This window comes from Apaloderma vittatum, unplaced genomic scaffold (genome assembly GCF_000703405.1).
Source record: "Apaloderma vittatum isolate BGI_N311 unplaced genomic scaffold, ASM70340v1 scaffold5225, whole genome shotgun sequence".
Classification (NCBI taxonomy): domain Eukaryota; kingdom Metazoa; phylum Chordata; class Aves; order Trogoniformes; family Trogonidae; genus Apaloderma; species Apaloderma vittatum.
Genome location: NW_009717554.1, coordinates 1 through 13,743, shown reverse-complemented (window position 1 = coordinate 13,743; position 13,743 = coordinate 1). Strand labels below are relative to the sequence as shown.

Here is a 13,743-nt window from a genome sequence, read left to right as displayed (position 1 = left end):
GTTGTGAACTGGTTGAAGGGAAGAAGTCAGAGAGCTGAAGTCAATGGGGCAGAGTCTAGCTGGAGGCCTGTGTCTACTGGGGTCCCTCAGGGGTCAGTGCTGGGGCCAGTGCTGTTCAATATGTTCATCAATGACCTGGATGGGGGATTAGAGAGCATTGTCAGCAAGTTTGCAGACAACACGAAACTGGGAGGAGTGGCTGACACACCAACAGGCTGCGCTGCCATTCAGGACACTCAAAAAGGCTGTGCTGCCATTCAGAGAGACCTAGACAGGCTGGAGAGTTGGGCAGGGAGAAATCTTATGAAGTTCAACAAGGGTAAGTGTAGAGTTTTGCACTTGAGAAAGAATAAACCCATGTACCAGTAGGGGTTGGGAACTGACTTGTTGGAGAGCAGTATAGGGGAAAGCGACCTGGGGGTCATGGTGGACCACGAGCCAGCGATGTGCCCTCATGGCCAAGAAGGCCAATGGCATCCTGGGGTGTATTAGAAGGGGAGTAGCTAGTAGGTCAAGAGAGATCCTCCTGCCCCTCTATTCTGCCCTGTTGAGGCCACATGTGGAATATTATGTCCAGTTCTGGGCCCCTCAGCTCAAGAGAGACAGGGAACTGCTTGAGAGAGTCCAGCACAGAGCTACAAAGATGCTGAAAGGAGTGGAACATCTCCCTTATAAGGAAAGGCTGAAGGAGCTGGGTCTCTTTAGTTTGGAGAAGAGGAGGCTGAGGGGTGACCTCATTAATATTTATAAATATGTAAAAGGTAAGTGTCAGGAGGACAGAGTCAGGTTCTTCTTAGTGATATCCAATGACAGGACAAGGGGCAATGGGTACAAGCTGGAACATAGGAGGTTCCACAAAAACATAAGGAAAAAGCTTTTTCCCTGTGGGGAGTGACAGAGCACTGGCACAGGCTGCCCAGGAAGGTTGTGGAGTCTCCTTCTCTGGAGACATTCAAAACTTGCCTGGACATGTTTCTGTGTTACCTAATGTAGGTGATCCTGCTCTGGCAGGGGGGGTTGGACTAGATGATCTTTCGAGGTCCCTTCCAACCCCTAGTATTTTGTGACTCAGTATGATTCTATGATTCTGTGTGATTTTGTGATTCTGTGGTCCTATGATTCTATACTCTGCTACTGGTTTCTTGCACCGGGGTTTTGCAATTTACCTGAACTAAGAATCCCAGATTGTTATTACAGGTAGAATAACCTTTGCTTGTGAATCATATATACAACTGGGGATTTCCTGTCTACATCTCTGAATGAAGCTGGTAACATTTTTATCTGGTTCAGGAAAACAGGAAATTATTTCTCATTACTCATTGTGTGTTTAGAGTCCAGGAGAATGAAATTGTGACAACCTTCATAGAACCAAATTTTCCCTTAGTTAATATTATATAGTAGATAGACAACAAAATCTTTGTGCCCAATACAGAACAGCTGCACGACTTCAGGGAATCTCTCTTGTCTGCTGCTGGTTGTATCCCAGGCAACTGTAGGTGACAGAAACACGCACCATGAGCGCCAGAAACATGTCTTTGCTTATAAAAAACCAGCATCAATGGTGCAAAATGAACAGGAACCAAAAATGGCACCTTGGGTGTTCTATCCCATGTGCTATGCTAAAAAATACGGGTAAGTGCACAAAACACACATATCAACAGATACTCTCTGGTTCTGCCACCTAATTCACAACAGGTATTAACCACAGTCTTTGCAGACATTATCTTGCAGTGGAAGCCTGAAACTATAAATCTCTTTCAACTTAATTAGTTATTAATAAAATAAGGTAGATGGTTTTACTGAGGAAGCTTTTTCCTTGGCAATTCATAGTAGGTTCCCTCTGACATGACTCCATGTACTGAGAATTGACAGCCCTGAGATGCCTTTTGACAGTATATGACTGAAGATCATAGTATCATGGTAAGCATAAAAAGAGCAGAAATGCAGAAGATAAGCACTTTTCACTGTGCAGAATCTCAAATCCAACTGGCATAAACTATTTGGTTTTGTGGAGAATGTCCACTTCTGGGGCAATGTGATGACCATGAACAACGCAGACAGCACTGAGAATGGATGTGCTTCCTTCACTTCCGTAGATGATAGTACAGAGGTGGTACTAGGGGCTTGCAGAATGCTACACCAAGCACTGCTTAATCACTTCATTTTTAAGAGCCTTCCTCTGTTTATTACAAGGTATTTCTAGATCTACATTTGATAAAATACTATGTCATTTTGGAAGTTCTTCAACAACTTTCAGCTTGATAATTATCTTCTCTCACGTTTGACTATTTTCCTTTCTCTCCACAACAACAACTCTTCACCATGTACTTGTCTACTTTTCCAAGTACCCTCAATCTGCTGTTCCTACCCAATATTGTGTCTTGGAGATTAAACAAAGTTATATTACCCAAAGCCTACTCCAGTTCTTTACAAGGTTTAGTTGTAACATGATTCATAGTCACTTGCTTATTAATCCCAAGAGAAATTACTGCTATTAATTTTTGGCATTATTTTCAACTTGAAAGAACAAAAATAATCTTTAACTCCTGAGCAATTAATTGTAAGAGCAATGTAAAAGAACACATCTTCCTATTTTACTTGTCCTCATTCTTTATTATCTTGTTACTTTTAGCTTCAACTTCTGGACTTAGACTGGATGTTCTGAACAATCAGACCTGGTTCCTTCCTCATGGAGCTCTGGCCTCAGCCCCAATATCCTATTGCAATGTCCTTTGATAATAGAAGAATAGAGGAATAGAGGTTGAGATGTTATGGAGAGGTGGTGAGACAAGAAGGCAACATAACACATTGTTACCTGTTTTGCTTTTTTGTTGGGGGTTGAGTGTTTTGTTTTATTATTATGCTGCAGGATAGCAGGCAAGTTAAAAGAAAGAAAGACTATAACTAGAACTGATAGCATCAAAAAAACCCAAATCCATATTTATTCCTGTCACAGTAGAAAAGTCTTTGGGAGAGAACTGACTCTTGGTTTGAGACACATAGAGGAAGCAGATCACCCTAAACCAGTATTTTTTAAACAGGTTAAATCCAAACTAATATATTACTGGGCTGGTTAAAATCCAGCTCACGCTTTTTTCCTGCTGTTTTTTAAAGTAAGATTTATAGGTTGTCTCTGCTGCTTGCCATCAAGGTAACCTTGGATATTTGTAGTGTAAGGGTATATGAAATGTGAAAGCATCTAGGTAATTGAATTATTTGTTCATTTAATTATCTATTTAAGGAATAATTAGTATAACAGAAATAGAAAAAAGGAAGAAAAGCTGACTTTGGATGTACATGTTCTAAATGAGATGACAGGACACACTCTGACATGTTGATGAGCAGAGATCAAGTGAAATTTTGGAAAAATCAAGGGAACTGTCTTCCTAACTCATTTTTCTCTCCCAAGTCTTTTGCTTATGCATGCAAATAAGAACTTGATTGTTTTTAAAAGAAATGCAGACTTTCTCTGATTCTAATTAAATACCTATATCAGTGAAGCAAACTCATGAATTTTTGACTGTAACTGAAATTGATACTTCAGTGTCTCCATTTTGGATTCTTTACAAAAAAGAATCCGAATGTCAAAATCTGGGGGAATCATAGATTGCTATTAATCTTGTGTTTCAGTATCCATTTACAATAGCTACTTTTTGAATACCTGTAGTATTTTACAAGTGTTTAAACACATAGCCTCCTTTTCCTGTCAGACAATTAAAGCTAGTTTAAAGTATGCCATATATATTTCTCATCCTATTAGGCTCTTCAGACCACAACTACTGGAGACTACATCCATTCAGGTGCAAAAGAAGAAACTGTTTCTTTGGATCTGTGATATAACAGAATATTTTAAATTCTATTACTATCAAACTATAACAGCTACTCAAATTCATCTAATTAAAAATATTTAAAAAAAAAAATAAATTCTGTAGAACAAAAAAAGCAATTTGTCTCGGTTAAAAGGATATATTTCAGGCTATTATCTATCACTTTACTACTACCAAATATGCTTAAATATTCTCCAGCGCACTCACCTCTTTTTGACGGTACTTAATTGCCAGTTTCAATCTTGCAAGATCATTACCACTTTGTTCTTCTATCAAGCTATTATCATCTCTGTAATTAAGAATAATTTCCAATTCCCTGGAACTCCGTGTCTGATCCAGGAGATCTTTTGCAAATTGCTTGCATTGCCGTGACAGTTCCTCATACTCTGACTTAAACTCATTTTCGACTTTACTCAGTTCCTGCAGCTCCCAGCTCAGTTGGAAAGCAGTAAGAAAAGGATCCTCACTGGACAGAGCAATTAATGAGGGGCTCGCCAGAGCCTTGTAGATATTGAGTCTGGATCGAGAGTGGCGGAGGCTGTCCACGTCTGAACTTGAGACGCACTCAACACAGTTGCAGCGGACCTCATGTGGCCTGGGTACGGAAACCCCTTTCTGAACAAGGAGCTTTATGATTTCATAATTGTTGGTGTGAGCAGCCAGAATAATGGGTGTGATATCCGGTGTAAATTCCGAAAACTGCTTGTCCAGAAGCACTGGTGGCACCTGTGAAAAACGGCAAAAAACCTTTACAGGCTTCTTAACTGAACAACAGATACGAAAATTAAGCAACAAATATCTACCAGGTAGTACGCTTACTGATGAATATTTGCGCCGGTTAGCTCAGAGGTTTGAGCGGGATGCCGACAACAATGACCAACCCTGTCGCGGGTTCGATTCCCGCTAGGTCCCCATGTGTGTTGCCTGGTCTAGTCGAGAGGTGGCGTCCCTGCCCGTAACAGGGAGGTTGGACTAGATGATCTCTAAGGTCCCTTACAGCCTAGGCCATTCTATGATTCCATGATTCTATGATTCTTGCAGAGTTGAAGCAAACACTTATAACAATTCAATTAGCTAAGAAAGGAAAAAGAGTTTGACAGAAGTCTTTTGACAGCAGAATGACCCTGTTTCCATATGGAAAAAAATACAAATAGCTAAGAAGAGAAGTCAATAGGAAACAGGTAAAGCATGTGAGAATAATGAAGAGTGAGTTGAAATTATCTGTGTTTAGATCCCTGGGAGGGAAAGATGTGGAGCAAAAAAATGAAATTCACAGAATCAGACAGAAACTCAGTGGAAAAGAAAACTAGAATGAAATTAAGCTGAAAGGAAATGGTTACTTGTGTATCTAAACCCATAGATCATGGATTTTTTTTCTCCCTCTCTGATGAAGACACTGTGTATTTTGTACATTTTTTTTAGCTTTTCTGCATGTAGGACAGCTCATGTTTGTTTAACAGGACTGTGTTCATGTGTAAGAGCTGCTATGTGTGTGGGCTGTAAACAGGGGCCTGAAGGACTAATTAGCTAACTGAGATAATTACTTTTGGAAGCGGCCACTTATTCACCTAAAATAGGGTGGAAAGTTAAGACTGGAGATCCAGCATCCAGGTTTAAAATCACACACCCCTAGGGAAACAAATCGCTCCTGGCCAGAGCATGCTGCTGACCTCGAGTAGCTGTGTGTGCTGCATTCTGAGAAGGTTTATGCAGTCAACAGGTGAAAATTCCTTTTCACCCTTCCCATGCACTAAACCACTTTCACTTAGCTTGGCACTGAGAAAGGCTGGTACAGAGTCCATTTCAGAACAGGGCTGTGCAATGCTTGAGCTAGCCCACCCACTCTCATGGCCCCATGCAGAGAGAGCAGCTGTCGTCACAGCCCTCCCATGGGCTTCTGGGAGATGTTTAGAATCAGCAGGTGTGAGCCAAGCAGCTCCTGAGCAAGTCCTCTTCTGTTTTCATTATTGTGAGGTAAAAAGCAGTGTTGTGTGTGCGGGTGTACAGAGAAACATGGGTTTAAAACTACTCGGGAATTAAGTAACCCAGCTGAGGCTATACCGAAGGGACATATGGATGGAGGAGACACGGGTGCAAGGACAAGTAGAAAGTCTGTGCAATGCTGTGGTCGGGATAGGAAACACAACCTGGGCATATGTCTTCTGAGAGGACTCTCTGGCTATGTCCACACTACTCTGTCAGGTCTTTTCCAGGGCACCTCTGGGTCATCTGTCACATCCAGGCTAAAGACTGCGCAGGGATGCCCATGTGCCCAGGCTGCTTCATTATTAGTGTACAGTATGGATGGGGGCTTGAAATACACATCTGTTTTCTCGCCTGTCTGTGGTGTCAGTGGGGAAAATAAGAGCCATTTCCAAACTCAAACTTCACTGGTTACAGTAGTCTTAGATTTATCTTCTCTTTTACTTACATATTATACAGAAAAAAAAACCAAAAAAAAAGGGGGGAGGGGCATGTACATACACTTTTGCTGTTCTCTAAACTGCTACTGTGGCCAATGCTTTTGAGGCTATGAGATGAAAACGGTAGTAGAGGCACAAACTTCACATTAGTAGAAGTGAGATTTTGGGCTATCATGGGTCTGAAGAGGTCAGGTTACCAGGGAGCAGAGAACAGAGCTACAAAGGCAGAAGAATCAAGGATGCAGAGCTTTAACTCCAACTCACTGACTGCTCAGAGTATTTCTCTGTCGTTTAGCATGTCATTATCTTTGTATTTTCTGACAGTTCTAAACTAATGTTTGAGTCAAGCGCTGCCAGAAGTGAAGGCTATCTTAACATGTCATTAACTGCAATCTTCTCTGAAAATTAACAGAGATGCAGCTTCAAACAACATAGCATTACAATGACTGACTGGTATATGAGGGCCATTAACTCAAAAGCTGCTTGTTTTGCTCATAGCTTATCAAAACCTTTCATATTAAGGTAACTGATTTATAAGGCTAAGGCACACATTCTGGAATTCATAGCATCAGAATTCACCCAAATACAGAGGTGTGTATTATATCATTTCAGCCTTAACTTACAGAAATATTTAAACCTAGCCGACAAACCTTGACACTGTGACTTTAATTACATCGAGTGTTTAATCCCTGACCCTTACCTCCTATTTTAAGATTTCTTACTCATTTAAACCAAAGATATACAGAATGCCAAAGCAATAAGGTCAAAGTATTCCCTCATCTGCAGCATAATGAAGTACTTATCTTTTGAAGTTCTGAGTGCTCTCATAGCACTCATAATATTTCAGTATTTAACTGTTGACCGGATTTCTTGCTCTGAAGTCACCAGATTTATGTTGAATTTTACTTTCAAACTACTGTAGAAGCCAAGAAAAATAACCAGCACAAGTTGATATTAGCCACACAATCTAAAGGTTTGACAGAATACTCGCAGAGAACGTAGGAATCTCCCTCAAATCCTGGGAGAACGGGAAGACACTACATGTTATTTTGACTTCCCCAGGCTTAGCAGTGGAGTAACAATATTATATACTTTGGAGTTAATGTCAAGTGTGAGGTTGCTTAAACTTAGAAAGGCCAGATGATTCTTGTCTTCTTATATTTTGTTTTAAATCTTCTACTCCAACACTATAGAGCTGAGCAAAACAGTTTAGTGATTGTGTAAACTTGTATCTGTATCTGTATGGAGATGAATAGGCAAAAAGAAAACAAAACAGAAAAGAAGAAAGCATAGCTCAAGTCTGCACACTTCAGTGCTCAAGGACATGAGATTTTTTTTATTACATTCCTTTTCCCCTCACTTACATTAAGTGGGAAGAGTCAGTCTAACTTAGATATCTAACAATTGTTTTAGATATCAGGTGGAAGAGTCCTTTTCAATACGTGTTTAAGTTGCCTGTACAGGCTGTGTGAATAGAAGCCCCTTTGCTATGACAGAAAAAGAAATTTAGGCTAAATTAATGCCAGTTAGGTCTGAGACATTTCCTGTCCTTATGACATTAAAGCAGGGAAACCACTTGACGATGCTCTCTTAGGCATTCAGGAAACAGGAAAAGACAACAGCCAGTTTGGAATAGAAGGAATGGAAATCCCAGGTGCATCCTTTTCTCCTGGAGTTCTAATAGTGGCTCTCATTACTGCAATATGATAACAGAGAGACTGCAAACTGCAGTGCCCACTTTTTTACTTTTTAAGTGCGAATCAGAATCTATGTAAAGCAACCCATGGCCTTAGGCAAAAGGATAGCTTGTATGTCTCTTATCTTTATTTATTTATAATTATTTTGCCTTCTGCTTGTAGAAGAGAGCAAATTCTGCAATGGCTGCAAGTAGTTAGGAGAATAAATTTCTGAGTCATGTCAGTCATGACAGCAGGATTGGAAGGGAAACCTAAAGCAAAAGGTATATGAAAGATAACAACATGAACACATATGGCATCTCAGGCAGTATCACATTATATAAGAAAATTAATATTATACAGGTGTTTCATCAAACACATCAGTTGCTTCAGCACTATTTCTCTACAGTTATCACCCTTTGAATTATAACACTTTCAAAATGTTGAACTCTACATTTCAGCATGCAAATCATCCCTATACATATACAGTTTGTTGATTTACACTCTGATTTGTTGAGTTTTTTGGTTGGGTTGTGGTTGTTTTTTTTTGTTTCATATGATTATATCATCTGTTGTGTTATATTACCACAGCTCATGCCTTCTGACCTGCACTGTTGGGTATAAGATAGGTATTCTTCACAAGTACTGGATTCATCATTCTGGCCCATTTTCCAGGATTTGTGAGAAGGCACAAACAGTTAATGCTGAATACGTTAGCTTTAGGAGCTTGCTTTTTTCCTATACCTCCTTTTGGCAGAGTGAGGAGCTGTCATTTCTTGTTTCCTTGCAAGTCTTTCTCAGTGCATACAACATGTCATAAATATTTCCAAAGATCAGGCCGAAATGTTTTTATTTGCTGTTAACATGTATTATTATTAGCAAAGGATAACTTCCTCCCAGTTAGAATGGTGTTTTATGTAACAACATGTCCATTTATTTTGCTGAAAATTTACTTTGAGTTTTGCTGGGACATGACCAGGAACAAGGAGATTGTCATGTCTAATACCAAATCCCTGTTGGAGGATTCAGTGCTTCCCTTTTTGGGTAAATGAGAATTTTGCAACGTTACATTTACAAATCTGAGCTATTTTCATCCTATTTTCTCCAAGTAAAAGCTGAATTTTCAACACCTCAAAGATTTTATCTTTTTTCTTTTTTTTTATTCAGTTACACTTAACCTAACCTAAGATTTCAGCCTATGGTTTTCCAGTGCTTTTTCATGCTCATCCTATTAGAGCTAAATCAATTTTTGTGTTACAATAGTCACAGCATGGACTGATGACTTCCAGCCTCTGTGCAAGCCACACTGCACAAAAGGCATTAATGTTACATATTAAGAAAAAGAACTGCAACAGCATTTAGTAATTCACTGAAACCAACATCACTTTTTTAAACAATGAGGTTGGCTTGCATAACTGCATGATACAAATAACAGTATATACTTAACATCTGCAGAACATTCAAGCCAAACAGTGTGAAAGAATTCAGCATTAGAACCACAGGACGGCAGGAAGGAACTTGCCAGAAGGTATTACTTGCCCCTTTGAACCCAGAGCATGGTTACTACACCTATGTCAGTGCCCACTGATAGTTGACCAATAAACCCTGCAGTGGGAGGTGGATATGTTGTACCATTTCCAGACAATATTTCTGATACTAAATTGTTCTAACTTCCTGCAGTTTAAGACTATAATGCTTTGTTTTATAAAATGTGGATACAGAGAATACATTATTTCTTTACTATAATTTCAGTTTTCTCTTTTAAAGACTCATTTCTTCAGACCTTCCTTATGGGGAATATTTTCTAATTTTCTAAACCTTCTGATTTCTTTCTGCACATTCCTTACCACTTCTGAGAATAAGAAAACAAATTCACATATATCTTATTAGGTATTTGTGTTCATACTGATGTGACCAAATGTGATACTGACTTTTGCACAGTAATATGATACTGTCCGGTCATTTTCTGTCAGTCTTGTTTTATTCCCCCCACAGAACTGTTATGCTGATCATTTTCAACTCCAATAGACACTTATTTTTGCTCTACTTACTTTTTCTTACTAGACTGTTTTATTTTTTTACAGAAATAATTTCACTTGTTTACCAAACCATCTTGAATTTTAAGTTTGTCCTGCAACAGCCTTGTGACCCCCAGAGCTTTATGTTGTCTACAGATTTAACACATCTTCTATTTCATCTTAAATGAAATGAATATACTGATTGAGACAGAGCCCTGAAGAGTTGCTCATTTCATCCCTCTGATTCATTCATCTTCTTTCACCAAGTACTGTTGGTAACTATTCAGAGTGGTTTCCTTAGACTGTATTTTGAGTGACGGATAATGAAATCTTACAAAACTAAAGCTATATGGTATGTACTGCTCTTCTCCAACATACAGAGCTTGCTATTTGGTGATGAATGTAAATGATATTGCTATGACAAGATTTGTTCTTGACAAATTCTGGAAAGCTCCTATTCATGTCTACATTTTCCTCTAGATGCTTACAAGCAGAACATTTGATTATTTCCTTCAGGATCTCCCTGGTGTGAAGAAGCATAAATTTCTTTTCTTAGAAAAAGGAGAATAGAGAACGGAAAGGAAACAACAAAAAAAATTGATCACAGTTTTCAGGTACAATCAGAGGAAAAGTTTTTTGATTTGATAGATTTAGGACATGCATTTATTGGGTGTGATTGATGACAAAAGGCTTCAGCGCTGTCTTTCTCTTTTTTTTTTTCTTTTTTCTCCTTGCTCTCTATCTCTGAGAGCTATTGCAAAATATAACCTGTACATAGAAGTGGTCACTTTCAATTAGTGTTTTCCTATGCTCATTATTACTGGATGTCATTCCTTCAGTCAATGTCAACAACATGAGCAAAGGTGAGAAATGACTTAAAAGTAGACACTCAATAAAAGACTGCCAGGGTATTTAGAATTTGCTTCCAGATCTGAAACTGCTACTCACTCTCTGACCACATATCTTTCTGAAACTAGGTAGAGAAGTTTTCAAGTAAGAATTCTGGGCATTGCCTGAGTGCTCAAAATGAAAAATGACAAGAAAACAAGGTTGTTTTCACTCAGGAACAGTGAAAAAAATTAAAATGGTTTGGAAAAATACGAGAGCTAAGAAAGAAAAAAGATTCATATTATGGAAATTATTAAAGGAAAACTTGGATTATTTCTGTCACATCATAAAAAAGCTCATATACATCTCTTCCAAAGTCTTCAAGATGAGCGAAGCCAATGTTGAAACTTCCTAAAGAAAATAAACCTAGTGGCTTCCTTACAAATTGAATGTTTTTAAGTGGAAGCATAGATACTTTTCTCAAACACAGAACTGCTCATAAAGGTAAAATTATTTTAGTGACATTTATGTTTGACATTCGACTTCCTGAGAACTCCTGGCACTGGTTTGAGTAGAAAAATGCAGAAAAGTTCTTGCTTTTCCTGTTTTTTGCCTTCTCCCAAAAAGGCTCCAATAGTTATCTGGAGAGACAGAAGAAAACCGTCTTGCTTTGCCGTTGAGGTCTTGAGAGAAACATTAAAAAAACAAGACTTCTTAAAATCTGACCTTGATCCTTTGTTTTTCCCTGAGCTTATTTAGAAACAAGAAAAAGCATCTCACTAGCTAAGAAACCTGAAAGATGGTTTTTGAAAAGGAGCTTTTGCAGAAAGAACAGTAACAGATTGGTGGCCTCTCTAGGTATCAACAAACTGTTAAGGATACACAAGCATCTCAGAGGGAAGGGTGAGAATTAGCTAAATGTCTTTACAGCTGATTGCAATTATTTAGCATTGCAAAATAATTTGAGATATCTTCACAGCTGGGAAGCATATTTCCTTACTGAGAAAATTAAAAGGGTTATACTCCCAAACAACAAAGTGAGAATCAAGCAAATCTGAAAAACATTGAAAGAAAAAATGATTTATATATGTTCAAAATATTATGAGAAAGGAATACAAAAGAGTATGGCAGGGACATAGAAACTCCATAATCTGCAGAGGATGCAAAGTGTTGTAGTCAGCTCTTTCAGGTTACATAAGTATATTTTTACTCATGGTAGTAAAAAAGTCTTAATGCGCAGAGGTTTAAATGAGCAGGGAAATTCCATCTTGCCATTCAGCTTGTTTTTTAATCATAGAATGGCCTAAGCTGGAAAGAACCTTAGAGATCATTTTAATCCAGCCTCCCTGCCGCCAGGGACGCCACCTCTCGACTAGATCAGGCAACACATGGGGATCGAATGGGAATCGAACCCATGACCTTAGCGCTGTTAACGCCACACTCAACTGACTGAGCTAACCAGCCCCCTCTACTTATAACTGATGTCATAAAGCTAGTTGGTAGCAAATGAAATGGTGACAGACTAATTTGCAAATATTCAGTACATATGAAATGTAAGGTTTTTAGGGTGGATATTACAGGTTTCCTTTTTTTATGCCAGAAGGCCTCACACATTGTAACAAGCCTGAAAACTTAGATAATGTTTTATTACCAACTCTCAGGAATGTTTAATAATTGAATTGAAAGGGGAAATAATTTTGTCTCCTGACAGTCTGGGGTGAAGATGTGGAAGACATGCATTCTGGCACTGTCATAAAGGACAATTAAAGCACTTCTGTCAGTACAATATGTGACATGCATATCCTCTATTCAGAAAACAGTTGGTAAATTGACAGGCTAAACTGGTAGTCTCCTAAGAAAAGAAATCACATTAATGGACTCTGTCAGTTACCTCACTGCATCTTTTGAATTTGCTGGGCGGTTTCAGCTGGATGTTAACAGGAAGGAATATCTGAGATACTAAATTTCTGCAAGGTTCCTAAAAGAGATGGTTGACTGCAATCTGAAGAAAATTCTGGAGTGTGAGCTCAACTATATTACTAGGTAACAGAGAACATGGACAAAAGAGGATAGTATGAGTGCATCATATCAGCCTCATTGCCCTTCCCCTTTATCCTTATTCATAAACATTATATCTTGGTGTGCCTAATATTGACTTCTAGGCAGTCAAAGCACTCCTTAGCATCCACTACATGTCAGTCTCCAAGTTGGTCCACCGGCTGATGTAGTCAGCGTTGTTCAGAGAATTGTTTTTCTTAGCTTATGGCAGACACTTGCATTTGGTCAGTGACTTTACTAGAAGCTCAGTTATTTGGCTTATATGTGAGCACTGAAGGAGTGATTCAGGTACCTGGACATAGCCATCTAGTACCATCTAAGATACCCTAGAGAATGAGAGAGATTTACACAGATATGACATGAGAAGGTCTCACCTCTTTCCAACGCAAGTGGAGGACAGGCAGGCTGTCCTGACGCAGAAGGCATCTCTGCATAGACCTGTGGCTCATCTGCTACGCTGCATTCAGCTTCAGGCATCTCAACTGAGAGCTGACTCCCACCCCTTACATATATTTGTGTATAATGCAGATATTTCCAATCTGTTTTATCCAGGGAAAAATCATTAACTGTCCCCTGAGAGGTGGCTCTAGACAGAGAAGATACTGGTTTCTTTATATTGCTCCATTAATGTTTATAAATTTGTTAACTTGTAAGTTTAACTGCACAACCAAATGTAAAGTTAATTGGCTATGGGGAATTCTAGACCCTAGAAGACAAGAATACCTTAGTCAAAAAAATTGATTTTTTGAACACTTTGGTCTTCTTAATGGATTCATACTACTGGACTCAGAGTTGATTCTTAACCTGTTGAAATCCTTGCATTTGTATGCTGCCCCTATTCTGATTGTAAACTTGGATGAGTGCTGTAAAGTGAGGCTCAACAAATCACAGAATCACAGAATGCCAGGGGTTG

The 13,743-nt window shown here is 38.8% G+C and overlaps 1 protein-coding gene across 1 annotated transcript; it reads right to left on the bottom strand.

The window, feature by feature from the left end:
- Positions 1 to 4,034: 4,034 nt before the first annotated feature.
- Positions 4,035 to 13,307, bottom strand: LOC104274335 (short transient receptor potential channel 4-like; the record flags this gene model as incomplete). The annotated part of the gene is made up of 2 exons (XM_009869934.1): positions 13,205 to 13,307; positions 4,035 to 4,591 (listed from the first exon to the last, which is right to left on the bottom strand). Coding segments are annotated over exons 1-2 (660 nt in total), but the record flags the coding sequence as incomplete, so codon positions are not given.
- Positions 13,308 to 13,743: the final 436 nt, after the last annotated feature.